This window comes from Acartia tonsa, chromosome 13, assembly GCF_053477335.1.
Source record: "Acartia tonsa isolate MP-2025a chromosome 13, ASM5347733v1, whole genome shotgun sequence".
Taxonomy (NCBI): domain Eukaryota; kingdom Metazoa; phylum Arthropoda; class Copepoda; order Calanoida; family Acartiidae; genus Acartia; species Acartia tonsa.
The window spans coordinates 40,510,755-40,532,429 of NC_137272.1; the positions used below are offsets into that span (position 1 = coordinate 40,510,755).

The 21,675-nt window shown below is 32.7% G+C and overlaps 2 protein-coding genes across 2 annotated transcripts in view; both read right to left on the minus strand.

Moving 5' to 3' along the window:
- The window catches only part of LOC145304235 (uncharacterized), a 292,443-nt gene extending 272,400 nt beyond the window's left edge, over positions 1–20,043 (minus strand). The window contains exon 1 of the mRNA XM_080146075.1: positions 19,530–20,043. Within this exon, the coding sequence (XP_080002201.1) occupies positions 19,530–19,676 (147 nt within the window). The 5' untranslated portion in view covers positions 19,677–20,043. The remainder of the gene's footprint in view (positions 1–19,529) is intronic.
- LOC145304236 (protein pangolin, isoforms A/H/I/S-like) lies at positions 15,461–19,535 on the minus strand. Its single transcript, XM_080146076.1, has one exon. The coding sequence runs from the start codon at positions 19,096–19,098 to the stop codon at positions 17,380–17,382; it is 1,719 nt and encodes a 572-aa protein (XP_080002202.1). The 5' UTR covers positions 19,099–19,535; the 3' UTR covers positions 15,461–17,379.
- Positions 20,044–21,675: the final 1,632 nt, after the last annotated feature.

The window sequence follows — 21,675 nt, forward strand, 5'->3', positions numbered from 1 at the left end:
TATGGATCAAAATAAATAGGTGTCCCCACAAAACTACATGAATGTTTTTTTTGTCCTTTTTTAGCCAATTTCCAAAAGCATAAAGGGTTGTTCCATAAAGAGCATTTAATTTTTTTTGTGGAGATTTTTCATATGATTTGGACGATTTTTTAACAAAATTAATTTAAGTTATTTGGTTACCATAGCGATTCGGTACCATATGTTGTTTTAAGAACCAAACTCTGAATTCTGTGTTATATTCATTTAAATGTAATGATCATAATTTTACAATGTTTTAGAAGTTGCTGCTTAATTATACAAACCTATAATTTTTGCTATTTTGTAACATTGACTGTATTGTATAAAGGATATTAAAATAAATGAAACTGATCTTTTAAATCTGGTCTTTGGGTCTGTGACTTGGGACCAACAGACCAATTAGAATTAGATTATACATACAGATTTTAATACTGTATCTAGGATGACTTAGTCTTCTTCAAGCCATAAGACAACCAACCCTTTAATTACAATGCCTTCTTCATAAAGTTCTAACAATATATATCAATTAGTTGCGCCTGTTTATAGGCAAAGACATTCCATCTTATTATGGATATCAAACAACTGACACAACCAGAAATAAAATTCATAAAAATGTAAAGTTTAAAAGTCACTTCAAATAGAGTATTAAAAATTTGTTTAAGCAGTATTTGTCAACATAATGTAACAAAGTGGCTAAATCCCTAAAAAAGCGCACTAACAATATATGATAAAAATCGTTTAAAATTTCTGAACATTTTGTCCTAGCATTGAAAATAGTGCGTTTTATCTTTAGTAAAATGGCAGTAAAATAATACCTTTTACCTTTTGTTCTAGTAAAAACTTACATGTCTCGTATATGAGTATGAGATACTTAATTAGTTTTGAATATGATTTAAATTAAAGATGTTTAACACTTGTTTATAAGTCTAAACATAACAATCTATCAAATATAAGAGCAAAAAGTATATTTTTGACATTAACAATCTTATACTAAAGTAACAGGATGTCTGTGTGTTTGTAGATTGTAGGGGTTCAGTCACTGGTAAGTTAAAAAGATCAATAAAAAAGTAATCTTAAAAAATGTAAAATTTTAAAGATACACATTTTTAAAAAGAACAATATTTAAACTGTACTTTTTTTCTGAAGATTCCGAAGTATCCAGTAATTTTCATTTCATAGTTCACTGTTTAGTTTATAATTTTCTCATATCTTATGAGGAATCTACTTTGTTCAGTAGTATACTTAGTAGTTAAAAGGACAATCCGCAGTTTATTTTTATACTAGCGGCTACGCCCCTAGAGGCCTCTGGTGGCACTGTAAATGTTTTTTTTTATGTCTATGTTGCGTTCAAGTCTCTACGAAATTTTCGATTATTTTGTGACTTTGGAGGGTGGTAGTACCCTCCCCCAAAATAATTATAAACCTTCCCGGGACCTGTGAGAAGCTACCCTGTTAAGAACCCGATCAGTTTAGCGGTTAGCGAGATCCTTCGATACAAACAAACAAACAGACAGAAATCCTGTTACTTTATTATAAGGATAGGGCTTTTGAAAAAAAACAGTCAAAAGAAACTAAGGTCAATTAAGTACATAAAAACCGAAGAAATAACCTTAATACTAATTTTTTTTGAAGGTTTTATCGTTTAAAATTCAATTTGGCATTTTATATCTTGTTTTTATTATTCTTTTAACTTATCAAGGATGATAATAGATATTAGTTCCCCAACTCTTAGTTGTAAAGGAGCTCTGCTACTAAAATACCCTGGGAGGGAGAGGACATTGGACTGTAAATAACTCTAGTGCCCAAAGTTTTATAAACTTCTTAACTTATTCGTTGGCTTTAAATTTTATAAATTACAATATTTTCAATCTACAGAAGGTTTAGTTTTGTTTATTATCTACTAGCGGTTTCGCCCCTAGATTTTAGAGGCTTAGTCCCAAGAGGTACTTAAAGAAAAAAAAATAATTACCTCTGGAGATGCCCCCACAAATTTTAAATAACTAAAAAAAAAATTTTTAAATTGAGGGGGGGATTTTTTTATATTTTTAGAGGGAGTTGGAGGTGTCCCACCCCCCCAAAAAAAAACCTAAAACCACCACAGTACCAGTAGGTATATTCCCTGAAGAGTAGAATCCGATTGGTTCAGTGGTTACCGAGATCTTAAGGGACGGACAGACATCATTCTACTTTGTAGTATAGAAGTCAGTATATATCAATTTAACATCCATTGAGATCTCTAAAACTGCTGAAAGTAATGTCCCTTGAACTGACTATGGTAAGTAAAGGATATCATGTTATGTTGATTTTGCATCCAAAGTGCAGCTAACATCAGAGATGGGTTTTTAAAAGATGCCGCGTATTTTCTCGACATTTTTTACGCTATGAATAACAAGCGCGGCATTCGCGAAATCTAAACATAGTATACAACTTAAGAATTCAAAATTTTAAAATTATTATTTTAGCCATTTGTATAATGTCTAATATAGCTCTAAAAAGATATATTAATTAATATGCAGCAAAAATGGATTTAAGATAATTTGTTTTTCTTTTAAAAAGGCATTACCAACAAAAAAAACAAATAATTAAATAAATAGTTGTATACTCTGTTTAGATTTCGCGAATGCCGCGCTTGTTATTCATAGCGTAAAAAATGTCGAGAAAAAACGCGGCATCTTTTAAAAACCCATCTCAGGCAAATTCATAGTGTTCCAACACAACCGTCAACAAAGGGAAAAGTATAAGCACATGAAGGCAAATTATAACGTCATTAAATTTTCAATAGGTTTAAATAGCAGTTAAAACTAAATCTAATGCAAGGTTTAAGAATATTGTTTAGAAAAAAATAGACTGTCATATTATAATATTGTGTTTAACGCTGCTATTTTTAAAAGCAAAGCTTTTCTATAATTAGGGTCGGTCCGTACGTCCGTCCGAACTTCCGTCCGAGATAGATAGCTTTTATTCGTTAATTTAGGCATGTTAGAATTGTCCTATCGATTTCAAACTTTGCATGATGATTCCTGTAGTAGTTAGGTACGATTTAGAAAGCGTAGCAACTCTATAAGCATTACCAGAATGTCCGTATGTTGATTTTTCTACTTTTTTAACAACAAATTTTTATGTGATCTAATTATCCGTTTGATCTGATTTTTGGTATATTGATTCCTGGGACAACAAAGAACAATAGTATAGGCAAAGCAACTCTATAATCAAGTCCTAAAAATGTAAGTATGTCCAAAACATTATCCTGTATCAAGCAGTTTTTCAACAAATTTACTTACAATTTTGATTCGACTCTTTCGATACTTTTATATTCGGATTATTCAGTTCTAACACTATACAAGTGATAATGTCCGTTTGTCCTACCGTTTCAGTGCTTCGCTTTTATGGATGTTGTTATCAAGTTTAATATCTAAATATCGTTGTTGGTGTATAATCGTGCTTGTTTTTAAGCTAAAAGACAGGAACATCTAATTCATAGCTCACGTAAACATATAGCTGAAAAGGGCTCACAGTGAAAATTTTGCGGAATTTTAAAAATAACCCCAATGTGTCAAGAAATTTAGCAAGCTAGGAGATTAATTTTGTACATGTAGGATGGGGACATTGAATTGTAAATTACACTGGTACCCAAAGTTTTATAAACGCATTCTTTTTATCGTTGAATTACTAACTTTAGTACTTTTATTAAATCTTCGTTGGTTGATTGGTGACCAAACTTTTTTACCAATAATTTGTACCTACAGAAGAGGTAATCTTGATTATGCTAATTTACCAATTTATCGTCCATTGTTCTATCCCCTATTAAACAATATTTTTAAGAAAAAAAAAACATTTAAAAAGTTATTTTTGATTAGTATCAAGTCAGAAAGGAAATTATTTTTTTTTCCTATAGTAAAAGAAAATCTCTTAAAGAGTTAGTTTTAAAGACAACAATTTGAATGCATACAATACAGACAATATTACAAAATAGCAAGGACTAAGTTTACCAGACCTGCGATTTACACATTTTTTTCTTATCAATTCCAAGCTACTAAACTATATTGTGTTGTATGTATGTTTATTCTTTATGAAATACATATTTTTCAAACAAAATTTTTTTGAGGTTTAATTTTCAAATGGAACTAGTAGTTGAAATATGTTATTTTGAGGTTTGCCAATTAAAATAAGTGACCCCTAGAATTTTAGCTTCGCTATTTCCAGATGAAGTTGTCCTTGTTAATGTATAAATACTATTTTCGACAAGGAAACGTTAAACTGCATTAATCTACACTAGAAATTAAAGGATAGATAAATACACAAAACAAATAATTGAATGTTTTAATGAATTACTCTTTTTGCAAATTTAGGCATGTTAGAATTGTCCAGTATATTTAGAACTTTATGGAATTCTCCAGATATCATAGGATCTCTGTTAAATGAAATATAGATTCCTAAGAAAATGTGGCTTGATCTAGTTTGAAGTTATAGTTTTATATTATTTTAGTAATCAAGCTTACATCTTATTATAACAGGGATATAAAGGAATAAGACAATGGTCTATAAGTTTATGTATATCTCCAATGATGTTACCCAAAACTAACCCTTCTTTAAATATCAGTTAGTGGTTAACACTCAACTTAATTAATCAACCAATCAAAATTCAATATAGGTCCCCAAAGTTGTTGAGTCAACGTATAAGATAATGTTATGAAAAAACTTTGGGAACTAGTGTAATAAACAGCAGATTGTCATCTCCCTGAATTGAATAGTCTATTTCCGTATCCCTTCACCCTGAGATGTACTGAAAGGTTTCTTTTGCAGTCAGTTTTAATTATTGTAATAATAATAGATGAGAAAAGCAACTGTTTAAGATGTTTTGAAAAAAAAGGATGACAATACACTACACCAATAGAGGTGTATTATCCGGGGGGGGGGGGAATTTGACACTAGTCCCCAAAGTTTTATAATGTTTTCTTATTCGTTGGGTACAAATTGAATTTTTTATGAGTAATTTCATTAAGTGTCAAAACATTTCAATCACAAATTGTAATCTACAGAAGGGGTAATTTTGAGTATATTCTACATCAATTTATAATTGTCTTATCCCATTAGATCCCCGGCAGTATTAGATTTTAACTTTTGTTGATTTGATAATTAAGTAGTTTGTTCTTTGTGTATGTATGTTAATTAAGATCTTTAAAACTCCTGATATGATTTCTTTCAAAATATATAAAAATAGTTAACTTAATTCTAAAAGTATATATTAAACTTTTCAAACTGTCGTTTTTCACTTTTAGTAAAAGGGGGGTAGGGGTAATTGGGGGTTAAAACCTTTTTCCCATTTCCAACATAAAAGACTTCTGTCAAAGTAAGTAGTAGTTTATTAGAGAGAGTGAGTGGACAATGGACTGTTTGTTAAACTGGTCCCCAAAGTTTTATATTAGCGTTTACTTATTTGATGGCTAACACTTTGGGGACTTTTAGTGAATTTTGATTGGTTGAATCTTTAAGTTAAGTGTCCAAAAATTTTAACCATTCATTATAATCTACAGAAGGGTTAATTATATGTAATATCATTGGGGATAAATACCATGTTTTGTCATTGTCTTTATCCCTTTAAAATTGAATTGTTTGAATTAGTGGCATAGCTTCTCAATTTTCTTATATTATTCAATTATTGTTTTTAGCACACTAGAGAATGTATATCACGGCAGGACTTGCCATGTTAGTTAGGGATCTAAAGGGATAAGACAATGGCCGATAAATTGATGTATTATATCCCTAATGATTATACATAGAATTGCCCTTTCTGTAATTTAAGGGTAGAAACTTTTGAACACTTAATTTAATGATACAACCAATCAAAATTCACAAAAAGTCTCCAAAGTTGTTTGGCCAACAATTAAGAAAATGCTATTCTACACTTTGGGGACTAGTGTTTTAAACAGCCCATTGTACCCCCTCTCTCTGCAAAGAAGGCCAATAATCAAGCAAGAGAAGTGTAGAAAGATTGCTGGCAAAAAACAGGATTTTGCTACAAATGTTTGAAATAAAACTAATGTCCATATTCTTAACTTATCTATAAGCTATAAAAGATAATACTCTCTCTCTCTCTTTATCTTCCTCTCTCTCTCTCTCTCTCTCTCTCTCTCTCTCTCTCTCTCTCTCTCTCTCTCTCTCTCTCTCTCTCTCACTGTCTCTCTATCTCTTCCACTTATGTCTTGTGAGAATGCAAAAACGAGATTTGAGTAAACAAAACTTAATATACATTTTTTTCTACAGGGCGCCACTATGAAATTACCAAAAAAAATCATCCAAAAAATATATATGCATTTTATTGTAAAAAGGTTATTTCATCTTACATCTTTTTAAACTTATACTTAAAAAAAAGAAAAAAATCTGTAGTATTTTGATCAGAGTAAAACACTAGAGGGAGAAAGGGTTTTTAAATAACTGTACCTCCCCATCGCAACCGCCTTGTGCAACCTTTCTATTTGGTCATTGAAAATCAACCAATGGTGTCGCCTATATTAACACAGACAAGTAGCAGAAAATAATTTTGAAGCAGACGAAAGAGGTCTTTGAAAAGGGAAGGGAGGTAGTTGTCTGTATATACATCTACACTATAGATCTGTTATATTTTGAGATCTTTAAGAAAAGACTGTTGAATAGGTATAACTTTTAAATGGTAAAAAAATGGATTCAATTTTGAAGTTTTGATGATGGTTATTTAGTATGATATTTTCAACAACAAGAAACTTAGTATGGGGATTTTTTTATCAACGAATTGGCTAGGTATATAACGCTATTTTTTAGTCAAACAGATTTTTTAAGACGCATAAAAAGAAACTTTTTAGCACCCTGTAATTTTGTATCCTTAGTGTGAGAATGAGTAAGGCGTTATTGTTATCACATTATTGACAGGGAAATAAAAGGATAAGACAATGGCCGATAAACTATTGTTCATCCCCTTCCTTTAGATTATAATTAGTGGTTGAGACGTTTGAACACTCATTTTAAAAACCAACTACATAATCAAAATCAAATAAAAGTCCCAAATGTTGTTAAGCCAACGAATAAGAAAATGACATTTAAAAAACTTTGGGGACTAGTGTAATAAAAACAGTCCAAAGGTACCTCTCTCCTTGCATTATTGAAGATACAACAAATACATAAAGTTGTATTATCTACATAGCTGACAGATATATCGATACAAGTAATATAATGTGCCCCAGCGGGTGTGCCTATAATTCCGCATATTTATGTGCCTATAATTACGCATTTTTATGTGTCCTAAATGCTGTACCTATAATTACGCATTTTTATGTGTCCTAAATGCTGTACCTATAATTCCGCTTATTTACGTGCCCCGATGAATTGTGCATACAATTACGCATTTTATGTGTCCTAAATGGTGCGCCTTAAATTACGCACTTATTAACACATACAAAAGTGCTTTTATATTTATATAGCAAATAAATAAAGGAGCAGTATAATGATTAAGGGATGATAAATTGATGTATATTCCCAATGATGGTAATTTAATTACCCCTATAGCTATTGGTTGAAGAGTTTGGAAACTAGTTTTGATCCAACCAATCAAAATTCATCAAAAGTGTTAAAGCCAATAAAAACTTTAGGTACAATTGTAATAAACAATCCAATGGCCCATCCCTTCCAGGTAATGATTCAAGTAAGAGTGGAAGTTTGTCCTGACATACTAATATGCGTTTCTGAAGATTTGATAATGTGAAATATATGCGAAAGTGAAGACACATCGCCCCAGATACACAACAGACAAATTTAGTTTAGACCAACCATGCATAAACAGGGATATGGTTCTTAAAGTTAAACTATTTTACCACTAACTTTACTGTCATATAAATGAATCAAAATTTAAAAAAAGCATAAAAGAGGACGTGGAAGATCTTTGTAAACTCTAACATCTATACTGCAAAAAATGTAATATGGTTTGGTGGTATGTAGATAAAAATGCAAAAACAATTATATCCAAACCCGGCGAAACAAACCATAAACAAGAAATGCGAATATTTTGCCCTAAAATCGAACTGGAAAAATATCACAAAATGATCTTAGTAAATGTTTAAAATTGTCATTTTTAAAATTATTCTACATTCCAGCAAGATCTCAGAATCAACTCTATCCAAAATGTCAACTTAGGTGCGCTATTTAATATCGGCTGTCATCCTTGTTTTTTTTATTAACATGACTTTATCAAATAATCCATCAAGGCGTTTCATTCATTTGAAACATATGTTTATGCATAAGTGAAAATCTTTTAAAATAGCAAATTTTTAATTTTTCCGGGAGGGTGGGTACAATGGGCCATAAATAACCTCCACCCCCCCCCCCCTCAAATATTGTAAACTAGTCCCTTCCTTAGGTAACTTAACTTTGTTTAAGGTAAGCGTTGGAGAGGTCCATGAAACAAATAATTTGGAAATTTGTTTATCAAAATTGGAGGAAAGATTAATTTTTCATCAATTGTTCTATCAATGGAAACATGAGTGTCTTTGTGCCCCTTAAGATCTCTAAAAGAGCTGATTCACTGGGTTTACAACATTTAAGGATAAATGTTATAAAATCAGAGCAGGTTTTATGCTACTTAATTGGGAAACACAAGTGGCAAGTTAATTTATGGAATAGAAATGGATAAAATTAAATAATCAAACATAGCCATTATAATTTGCTATTGTCACTAAATGTGTTATATGGTTTTCAGTACAAATGTATGAACACTTTATAAACAAACTCGCCACACTACATTCTTAAAGGGAGACTATTTAGCAGGACAGACAAAGAGTTAAATGAACGTTTCAATGAAAAAAAGTTTTAAGAAAGTAATAAGATATATGATATTTTAATAAAACCTGTATTGCCTCCAAATTGTAAAGAACAAGATAAAGAGAATTTCCAAGTTTTCAAAAAAGATTTTTAAAATTAAGAATTTTTTCTTGAAGTGCCATATCTTAGAATCTTAAATTCGTACCTAGCATTTTAATAATTTCTTGTAAATTAAGAAAAACCTTTATTTTTCGTCACTTATTATTTTTTTACTTAAATTTGGGTATCGACATGAATACAATTCCCCCATCCTCTTTATAATGCTCCAAAATGCCTCTAGGGACGCATCCGCAAATCTATAATACAAAGTAGAACGATGTCTGTCTGTCTCTTAGTTTGTTTGTCTGTTCGTTTGTAGTGAAGGTTCTCGCTAACCGATAAACCGATCGGGTTCTCCTTTACAGGGTAGCTTCTCATAGGTCCCAGGAAGGTTTATAAATATTTTCTTGGGGAGTGGGACACCCCCAACCCCCCCAAAAAATGAAAAATGCCCCCCCCCCAAAAAAAAAAAAATAGTGCGGTCGACAACCCCCCCCCCCTCCCAAAAAAAAATTACCCCCCCCCCCAAAAAAAAAAATATTTTTTTTCTTTGAAATCTAAAATACGAAAAATTGGTTTATCAAACCTCTTGGGGCAAAGCCCCTAAAGGCTAGGGGCGAAGCCGCTAGTATTTTATAAAGCAGACTGTCCCCTAATAAACCACTGAGCTTAAAAGTGTGCAAAAGTAAATTTGCTAGAATTTTGTCCGTAGAAATTTTCCGCGAAATGGAAAATGCTTTGAGTAGGTAGGTAGGGAGGGGTGGGGTGGAAAATGGAAGTATAAGACAAATGAGATTTAGAGTCGCAAAAAAAGTTCTTCTCTTGTGCTGTAAACAACAAAAAATGACTAATGTGCTCTGTTTAGGTAATGAACGCAAACATTAATATATACTAAATTGCCATTAAAAAACATTTAAAGAATAAGGCTAAATTGTTAAAATCATAAAATACAACTAATGGAACTTCCTTGTAGTTTTAAACATAATTTCATTGGTAATAATTGAGGAAAAAATATTAAGCCTGATTACTCTATGATTTACTCTATTGGTGAAATTTGCCTATTAAACTGTAAATATTAGGTTTATTATATATTCATCATTCATAAAAGGTTTCTAGAACTTTAAATTTTATAGGTTTTTCAGAGATTTTAGTCATAAATTTCAAGTTTCTTCTAGGGTCGTTCCATCCTTAACAAAAAGCTTTTGTCCTAATGTTAAAAACGTTCTTATAATCTCAAACTTAAGGGGAATGAAAAAGCATAAAACCATCTCGAAAGATAAATTATTACTTAATTATCTAATATTGTAAGAAATATAACAGTTGTTGATATTTCTGCTATTCTTAGATAAAATTATGATTTCTAAGACATTTAGGCACAAAGCTATTTATGTAAAATATTTAAAAGAAATACAAAAAAGAAAGAATAGTGAACTCTGATTTTAACATTAGAATTAAAACTTTGTTTAGAATTTTAAAGAACCTTTTGTGAAAACATACCTAATAGGTATTACATTATCAATGGTAGTTTTTCTTGCAACAAAATTGAATATTATTTAATACTTGAATTAATCTAGTAACTTATTTATCAGGTGAAGTATGGTATACTACCTATATTATCAATTTAAATAAAATGCTACCTCAAAATAGAGGGTTTTCAATTTCAAAATTTTTGTAAAGCACAATTTCATTCAACTTTAAATCAATTTCAAAAATCTTAAAATGATTCTTCCACTGCACTGTATGAGTTTTTAAACCTGTTTTTATAGATTAAAAAAAGAAGTTTTAAGGGTAATTTTTGATGGATGCCTATTTTATCAATTGACCTCCCTTTCCGCCCTAAAAGGACACTTCATACTTTTAATTTTAACACAAAAATCAAGCTTAAATCTGAAATTAAAGTGGCCTTAAACCTTACTAGACCTATGTAGAGCTTCCCTAATAAGAAATCAATGGTTTTTATTGAAATTTTAAGTTTCAAACAAAAAATTCTTATTACTTATATAGGTAATACAAAAAATTAATAACTTTAAATCTAATACAAGAAATGCCTCTAACTTTTCCATCATCCAAAGATAAAATCTTATTTCTAATGTAGCATAACGTCTTTGATACCTATTAAAAATTCCAAAGAACCACCAAGAACAAAAATAATCAATAACAATAGACTAAAAGTAAGGGGCAAAAATATTATCTTAGATAAAATCTCCATAAAAACATGACTAAAACTTTAGATAAAAAAATGTATAAATTTTTAAGCGAACAAGTATCCTTTTAATCCCTTTTTGGGTTGATTAGGTCCATTCAAATGTTGTATAAAATGTTTTGATATTTCTCGCTTTGATTTGCTCAAAATGGAACATTGGATTTTTCTCTATTCGTTTTCTTTCTTTCTACTCCATCTCGTTCCGATTAAAAACAGGGCTGTTTTTAAAATATTTTCCCTCATTTTTTAAAAACAAAATTAGTCTTTGATTAAAACTTATGCCGTTTTGATTGCTAAAAAGCTAATTCATTTAAAGTCATATAACACAAGGACCTTAGGGGATAAGACAATTGGCGATAAATTGATGTACTTCCACAAGGATAATAAGTAAAATTTCCTTTTCTATATGTTAAAATTATTGGTTGAAAAGTTTGGACACCGCTTGTTGGAAACAACCTATCAAGAGAAAACTAAGTACCCAAAGGTTTGATCTAGAGAGCAAATTCATAAAACTTTGGGTACCACCTTAATTTAGAGTCCAATACCTATACTCTATCTCTTAATTTAGAGAAAATATAAACCCCTGTAATTTGATTTCTAAAGAGTAGGTCTTTCTTTCTCTCTCTCTTTTCTACTCTCGTTCAATTCAAATTTTTTGATATTTTCAAATTTTTCTCAATTCATGTCATGGTAAATTGTAGTTTAATCAGTCTTCAAGCCTTTCCAATGCAGGGAGGGATATTTTAACCGAAGAAAACTATTTTTGCCTCTAACCTTTCCAATAGCTTTACCGCATAAAGCTTAAAACCAAAAGAAAATGTTACAAAAAAGGGGAACTATATACCTATACAAAAAAATAAAATTAGGTACCTAATGAAGGAAATCTTGCAAATTTATTGCAGAATTACTTAGGTATTATTCAGCATAAGTTTAAATTGTCTCTTGTTATTTCTGCTAAAATGTAAAATTGTCTGTATTGCATAAATATAAAAGTTCAATTATTTTGAAGCCAATTTCTAAACTAAATGCCCCTAAAATTACCTAACCTCCTTTTTTTTACCCAGGCTCAAAAACAAGGACGACAAACTTTAATAGTAATCAAAAATTATTCTCTAAACAAATCTTCTAATTTGAATAAAAAATGTTCGAAATTGTATAGGTAATATCTTAATGTGCGCTTTAAAAAAAACCCTCGTTTTTTACATTTACTTAAAACCTGAAGAGCAGCTACACCTCTAAAAAAATTGTTCAAAAATCTACATTTTACAAACTACCTACCTCGCATTTTGAAGATTAATTTGATATTCAAGATTTTAGAGAGAAAAAGTTACCGTTGATAATTCAATATAAATATAGGTTTGCACGTATTCTGTAAGGTTTCAAACAGTTAATAATCTTAAACAATTTACAAACAAAAATACCCTTGTATAAAGTAGTAAGCTTTTTATGTCTGTAACGAAGAATCTCGCTAGCCGCTCAACCGATATGGTTCTCTAATAGTAATACAGTGTCGCTTCTTATAGGTTCAAGAAAGGTTTTAACTATTTTGAGGAAGGGGAATCACCACCCTCCGAAGACATATCGCCCAAGAAAAAGGTTACCCAAATTTCCTTTTCAACTTATACTTTTTAATTGAACTCCCTCACCTTTATAGCCCCTAGAGGTTTCTAGGGGCCTAGCCGCAAGTGGTAAAATATGGCACCTTAAAAAAAAGTTTTCCCATTTAAAGAAAAAAAAAACTATTTCGATTTTTAAATTAAGTTTTAATTTTAGGAATGACAACATCCATAAACGCGAATCAAAAATTACTAAACAAACAAAAGAACTTTTATAGACATAAGATTATTATGACATCTGAACAAAACTTAGTGTATTTTTATGACTTAGATTGCTTTAGATTTTATTATGAAGATGCTTCGCTAACTACATGCTGCCTAATTAACCTAGAAATCCTTTTTTTAAAACCATAATGCTAGGACAATTAACCTACATCACGTAAGTAAATAATTTTTCATAATATCTAGAGAAAACAATATGTTGAAAATTAAGGTTAAAAATTTAAGAGTTGTTACGCTTTTAAGTTTTTACCAAACTATTAGAGAAATTAAAATGCTAAGATTTAATTAGATAGGACTATTATTCTGACATGAATAAAGGGAAGGGCGGTTGTGACACTTTTTGAAACCAAAACTTCAGGAATTCAACTTTAAAAAGAGTTACAGCACTGAAATTTAGAATGAGAGTTGCTTTAAAGAGGTACAATGTGGAACTGTGAAGATAAGATGGTGAAACCGCCACTACCTCCGTTACTCGCCAAAAAACAATTCGGCGATAGCGGCGGTTCCAACGCCGTTTCTTCACAGTTCCACATTGCAACTCTTTAAAGCAACTGCCATACCAAATTTCAGTGCTGTAACTCTTTTCTTAGTTGAGTTCTTTTGACTTTTAGTTTCGGCTTCAAAAGTGTCACAACCACCTCCCATTTTACTATAGGACGTCTGTGACGTCTAGATGGACCGGCTCTAATTATGGAAACCCTTCGATTAAAAAAAAGATTTAGTAAATTCAAGTAGATTCCTAAATTAACCCATATATAATCGATTCGAAATTTTATAACAACATTTGTAAAATCAATTTGATATTTATGACTTAAAATCTTTAGAAATGAAAATCTCGCTAAGATAATGCAAAGTGCATTATAAATTAAATCTTTAAAAATATTCATGATTAAAAAAAAGCTTACTCAGATATTACTTTTAAAGCTTTTATGATAGGTTTCATCATTATTACATTAAATTCAAATGATTCTATAGGTATTCTAAAATTAGGGTAGGTCCGTCCGTATCCTGATAGTCAATTAAGGTATGTTAAAATAGTCCTATCGATTTCAAACTTTTCAAGAGGATTCCTGTAATAAAGAGCAATAATCCAAAGAGCGCCTATTTAATAACAAAATAGGTATAAAAACGCCTTCTATTAAAACCTTTAAATCGTTATTCTTAAAATCTTACTGGAATAAAACCTGACCTAAACTCAACAAAACACTTTTTAGGCTACTACTAGCGGTCAAACGGCTGAACTTAAAGGTCACTTTGTTCGAAATGGTTAAAATTGAAATGAGACGACCTACAAATTATCACAGCAAGTTCGTAGTAAGTGGAAACGCTCGCAAAATTGACTCTAAAATATCAACAGAAAGTATTCCTTATGTAAACCTCTAATTTTTATATCAGCTTAATTCAGTTATGTGTATCCCTAGACTCAAATGAATGGCCCTATCTAGGTATAGTCCCTTTCGTGGCAACGCACCTTAAGGGGCGATTTTTCGTATTTTTCACAGTAGCTTTTCTTCTATTTCTAGCCCCTGCGGGGGGGGGGGGCAATTGCCTAACCCTGTGGGGCAATCACCTAACCCAATATAACCTAACCTAAAATAACGTATAAAAAGTCATTTTAAAAATACGACGAATCGCTCCATAAGGGGCGTTGCAACGAAAGGGACTATTCCCAAACATCTTTTTATTTGTTGCTTAATTATGAGGAAACCTAATTGAACATTAACAAGGGTTGATAGTGCAGCAAAATAATTTGAAAAATACGCGAAATTTTGTAATTACTCGTAGGTATAAAAGCAAATAATCTTGATTAAAATATCATTTTCATGGCGAACGGACTATGGCAATCATTAGAATAGCTTTCCTGCTAAATGCGAAACAAGAACGAAACCAAACAAAACTAAAAAGAAGCGGAACCAACAAATAACCTAACACATCTGATACTTGACCAATTAATAACATGGATGTGTGTTTGTGTATCTTGAATTTCTCTCGTACCACGGGATTTCGGAATAAGTAAATGGCAGATGTATTTGTTTTAATCCCCAAATTAACAAGTCATTTGTTTAATTCATTAGGTAATTGCTAATTCCTTTAAATTTTAGGAAGAAAAGCTCCCCTTAATTGCATTAATTAAAAATTGATTGATACTGTAGTTAATTCTTTTTAATAACCGATTTCCTCATTTTATAGTCCTTTAAACAAGTAAGAGGACTTCTTATGAAGAAAACTATTAAAAACTTATAGAAAAATGTAACTATTTTTTTAATTAGAGATATGCTGTAAACGTTTCCACTTAAAAGAGAAACCAAATATTTTAGACTGTCAAAAAGAGTTTTTCTTCCAAGTGCAATATCCCTGTGTTGCCATTTACTTATTCCTGCACCCCTGCCCTGCCCGTACTTGCTTGAAATGTTGGGTCTCGAACCTCGCAGCCGGGGAATGGCTAAATGCTGGCATTTTTAACAAAAAAGGTTTACAAAAAAAAATTAAATAAATAAAGAAAAAAACAAAAATCTAGTAGCTTTGAAAACATCTTTATTTTCAATTTTCCAGAGTTTTTAATAATACAAATAATAATAACAAATTTTAAAATAATGCTCTAAATAATGATTAAGTGATAATTACCTATGCTTTTTTCAGGCACTTTTTCTAATACAAAATTTAAATATTTTTTTATGAAATTTTTTTACGCCATTCCCCGGTAAGGTTACGAGACAAACATTTAAAAAGAAAAAAAAAGACTATTACAAAAATATTTAACTTAAAATAAAAAAGGCAGAAGTCCAAATATTTAAGTACTAATAGGATTTTTGAAAAAATGTTAATCATAGATTTTAAAAAATTATATATTATTAAAATGAAAAAAAATCCTTTAAGCACCAAAACATTGAACTCCATAAAAAAATAAATGAAATAAATAAAAATCAAAGAGGCTTTGATGTGCGAATGTTTGTCTCTAAACCTTAACTAATAATCTGCATGGATGAGAAGATAAGTTTCAGAGACTTTTAATTAAATAAAAATTAAATTAAAAAATTTTAAATTAAAGTTAAAAAGAAATAAAAATTCAAGATACAATTACACATCCATGTTAAATTAAAAGGGGAAAATCAAAGTTATATAAACAAGAAGTTAATTAAGGCTAAAAATTCTACTTATTCACATAACTTTGATAAAAAAATAAAAAAAAATAAAATTTAACTAAGCAACAAATAAAAAAGATGCCATAAAAATAAACGATATTGTCTTAAAAACGCTAAGAACTGGATTTAAAATTAATATTCTGGCTTAAAAAGAAATATAAACCCCCGAGATCATTATTATATCAATAAAAGCCCAATCTTTAAAAGCCAAACATATTAACATAAAATCTCAATCCTTAAAAAAATCTACACTTATTCTCTGATTTAAAATAAAGTCAACAAAATTTAATTTTTGAGATCAAATTGATTCACTCAGTAATTGATTAATTGATTAGGTAATAAACTGTCTTTTTAATTAAAATATCCAGCTAAAGAAATTTCTTTTAAATGGCTTAAACAAACCATTTTTGTACGTTAGTTTAAAATGAAAACAAAAAAGGATACATGAAATGAAAGAAGGGGTGAACTAAAAAGGGTTATAATGGCAAATATACCCTTAAGTTTCCCCCTTTTCAAAATAAAAAAAAAACTAATGAAAATAAACAGAGATCAGTGAGAAGATATCACAGAAAATATTTTTAAATAAAAATTATTTTACACACAAAACTAGAATTCAAAACTTTAAAAAAACCTTAATTTTCAAAACTATTTTCATCGACGAAAACAGAATTTTTTCTATTTATATAATTTGAAGATAAGAAATAAAATTTAACTAAGGAAAAAATTAAAGTATTAGGGCAACGAATTTCTTAACTTTTAAATATGAAATTCATGAGAAAAATTGATTAAACGTCATGAATTTCGTTGTTCTAACACTTTTTTGGGGTACCTAGGTAATCTAAAGGGTAACTAAAATTTTCTAACATAAACTTATTGAATTTGAGTAAAATAAACAGAAATAAAAAATCTTTATGAAAGCCATATGAGTCTAATAAAAATATTTAAATATGGACGGATTTGTTACTTCTCTATAACACATAAAAACTCTTAGGAAATCCTTATTTAGACAAACTGTCAGAAAAATGTAACAAGGACAATTATATCCTCAGCTATACAACAACAACATGGCACTTTAATTGGAAGACTGGTTGGAAAATTCGAATTTTGAAAAACATAAAAAAATAACTAACAGATGAGTTATTTTGGCACAACTAGTATCACGATTATCTCATCTTTTTTTCAAAATAAAAATATGCAAAATTGAGTAGCTGCGCTACTTGTAATATAGTTCATAATAATTATAACAGTTCCTTGTAGTTTGTAGGTTTGAGTCAGGTTAGGGGCTATTCTATCATAGCAAGGACGGTTTGTGTTCATTAACGGCAACTGGTTGAATATTGTGATGCTGCATCAGCGATTGGTGATATTGGTGATGTGCGGCGGCTAAACCCATCATGCCGCCGCCCAAACCGCCACCCCCGCCGCCCAGACTACTCCCCAGGGCGGCCAGATGGTGGTGGTGGCTGCTGGGACTACCCAGCCCCGTTAAATTTTCCCGTGAATGACTACTGGTTAAGCTTGAAATTGACAGCGGATTTTTGCTGTCCCGCGGATCGGTGCCGACTGGCGGGCGGTGGGCTGCTGCAGGCCGGTGTGAGCTGCCAGGATGGCGGTAGGAATCGTCAAATGTGTGAGATCCGCCGCCGTTACCCCCGCCTGGCGTTGACGGGGAGGCTATGCTGGCAGGTGAACCGAGGCTAGGTAGACTCAATCCGCCAGGAGTGGCGGGGGACCAAATACCAACGGAGGACTCGCCTTGACTAGCAGGACTGCCGCCTTCGTCAGACCGGTTGGAGGAGGATGTAAAGCTGCCCGCCGAACTAGCCGGCGGTAGATGGTTTGCACTGCTAACAGAAACACGGCCAGAACTGTCATGATTCCCGCCGCCGGAGGCATTGTTCTTCCGCTGCAACGGCGGAATACACTCTCCCTCCTCGTCAAATCTTGTATTCTCAATCTCCTGTTCAGTCCTGCCAGCAAGATACATCTGCACACGAATACATTTCTTCTTCCGCCTGCAGGGCTTGCACCACAGGTTCTGCTGGTCCAGACCATACCTGGCCCGACACTTTTTCATGCTGGCCGCAGGATCGTCAGACTTATCGCGCTTCCGCTTCTTTTTCTTCTGGCCGAATCGGTAATTATCGCGGGCATTCCAGTGCGGGTACATCTGCAGGTGTCGCTGCCGCTCTTGCCGCGCTTTCTCGTAGTATTTAGCCTGTTCTTCGCGGGTCAGACCGTGCCATCTGCGGCCCAGGATTTGATTAATGGCCGCAGATTCTTTCAGGGTGCATTCAGCTTGGACTACCGGCCGCATTTCTTTCATGTACAGCATGAAAGCATTCAGCGGCTTTTTAATATGCGGCTCCTTCTTCTTCGGGGAATCTTTCTCCTCTCCAGGATGGGGGATAAGACCAGGAGGCCGGTCATACTCCTGCTTCATGTGATGAGGCGAATGGGCAGGATGAAAGGGCGGGAATCCAGGTATCCCCTGGCCAGGCAGGCTAAATCCGCCTGGAGGCAGTCTACCCGCCAAAGAAGTTGGAGGTAGGCCAAACGGATAGCCCATACTGGCGCGTCCCGCCTGCTGATAATGCCAGGCAGCCGCCAACTGTTCCATGCCCAGTGATGGGTAGGGGTAGGGCGGGTAAAGGCCACGTTGTGCGGCTCCCAGCGCCCGCAGCGATTGCATGTGGGCTGGCGGCGGGGATCCCAAAGGATCCGGCAAAAATGATGACAATGAAGCATAAGGATTCAGGTAGCCCATACTAAATGGATTAAAACCAGCCATAAACGGGTTGGCCAGGTCGGGCCGGAGGCTAGACTCACCAACCTTGCCGGTCTCCGACTCTGTAATCAGACTACTTTTCTCCTCCAGCAGCTCCGCCTGCAAACTCTCGGACGCATTCTGTTCTTGTTCATCCTCGCCCTCATCCTTGAAAACTTTCACCTCGTCGGCGCAAAATTCTTCCGGCGCCGTCCCGGTTCCGGAATCGGCCGCAGTCGGCATTTTGTCGGCTTTGCTAAAACACACTAATTGTCCAGTTTGTTTTAACTAATAGTAAAATAACAGAAGGTAGGCAGACAGACAGGGGGATAATTTTTCACATCCTCTGGTTTTTACTGTAACTGCTACTTTACTTGGTGAAAAATAAACATTTTGAGTCTTTTAATTTGCCTGTATAGGTGGTCTGAGGGTAGAAAACACACCGATATATATCTATCTATTATATATCCTCAGATAGACAATATAAACAGTCTTAATTACAAGCTTTAATTAGCTCTAAATGAGTTGAGTTGAACTGTTGAAAGCAGAAAACTGTTGGCAGTAAGAAGGGGGGATGTTGTGGTTGTTAACACCGCTGCTGTTGGAAAACACTGTTGCACAGCTGTTGTTGATATGAGTTGAGAACCGCACAGCCCTTAATAAAATCTGTGTACCTGTAAAAAAGTGAGCCATTCGGTTACAATGTTGGGAATATCATTTGTAGTAGCTGCGCAACTGCTGCTAGAGCTAGTATTGTTATTATTGCTGCTGCTATTTTGTTGTTGCTCAGCCTGCTGCGCGTGCGCAGTAATTGTGGCCATAGCGCGCGTTTATGTGTATGTGCACACACTAGCTGATGAAAACGCGCATTTTTGCCACCAAAAAGCGCTCAGAAAAAAATCCACCAAAATAAACTTATCACTTAACTTTATAACCGTTAAAAAAATCACATTTTAAAAGAGAACTTTACATAAAAACTATTTATTAATATTTAAGCTACGATAAATGTCTTAATGCCGCTAGTTTTTTTTTAAAATGTAGGGGAAAATGAACGTGTGTGTGTTCCCGTTTGGCTACTTTCCTCAACTAAAGTGAATAATTCTTCGGACCGAACACTGAACAGGGATAAATAGTCGTCAGGCAAAAATTCTTCTCGCTCATTATTTAATCTGAAAATAAAACATTTCATTAATTATCATTAATAATTTTAGTGGAGAAAATTTTTTGTTTTTCCAGTTTTTTAAGGGAATATTTTACCCCTGAAATTGAGTTCTCTCTCAAGTCTACGCTTTATCCCCCCAATCTTGATAAAACAAGGGACGTAAGGGGAACGGGTCATAGAGAAATTACCGGAGGGGTGGTGGGGAGAGACATTAGGGGGTGAAAATGGGGTGTAAAAGAGGAGGGGTTGATGGGTAATAATGAGAGGGTTATGCCCATTAAGGGGCGGGGGTAAGTGCTACTTGAAGGGAAAGGGGTTAATACTAGAAAGGGGTAAAAAGGGGGGTGGGGGTAGGGAAAAATTAGAATCAAGGGCAATAAATGGTGGCACTAGGGGGAGGGGGTGGGGGGCAGTACAAACAACAGGTTAACTCCTCAACCTGTTAAGAGAAATGAGCATATACATAGATAGATAGATAGTTAGACAGCATGTTACTTTTTTCTTATGGTTTTTAAAGGTAGCTTTTTTATTTTTGAAACAGCTAACAATTTGACACTTGAAGCTACATAAATCTATAAAAAAAATAGCATAATCAGAAAAAAACAATGGTTTTTAAGATTTGGAGACTAGCCTTTAAAAAATCAAATCCATGCCAGACATAACTATGGGGTTTGAGCGCCCTTAATTCTACTTACAGTGTTTATACAAAATATAGAAAAAAAGGAAAAAAGCTAAAATATCATATATTATTTTTCAACTTCTTGTATACCATGTTAAATTAAGTAGTATTTTTAATTAATACTGGGATATTCTTTAAAAGGGAAGCTTCACATAAGTCCCGGTGGGAAAGTTTTAAGCTAATTCATTTTTAGATTTAAACCCTGGGGTGGTTTAGTCTACTTATTTTCTACCTCAACGAATAAGATGCTAGTTTTAATTTGCATTTTAGATAAAATTAATAGCAGTAAAGAAAATTTATGTTATTTTATATTTATACTTAAACATCAGTCAATAAACAAAGAAGTTAAAGGCATATTTATTTATTAACCTAATATTCAAATCTGCAATTCAAACATTAAAATAGAAATCAAATTAATTATATTATCCTTAACGTATAAATCCTTATCCCCAATTTTACTTATTAAGCCCTCCCCCTTCACACTTTAATACCACACCCCCTTGCACAGATTTAAGCATCTTATTTTGACCCCCCCCCCCACCGCCCCTAGTTTAAAACAGAACAATATCCCCCCCCCCCCATGTCCAAGTCTACTAAATGCTCAGGTGTAGTTATGGTCCCATAAAACAACTAAAAACCAGTCCCCAAAATGAACAAAACAATCCAAAGATTTCTAGGAAAAAACAATCCAAAAACCCTTATTAGTAGTTTTCTATCCTTTAAACTGCGCTTGGATATACTATTAAAATCTAGGACACATTTTAAAGTATGAGAAATACTTTTAAGAAAACTAGATTTAGCTATTTTTTTAAATTTTCATTGTCAGTATTGTATGTTCACCATCAGGTGTAGAGTAAAATTCTAAAAAAAACCTACAATAGGAATATTAATAAAGAATAGTAGCAGCTCTATGGGTATCAATGATATTATTATTTCACCCTATAAATAGACTTCAAGGAGCGAAGCCACTCTATATATC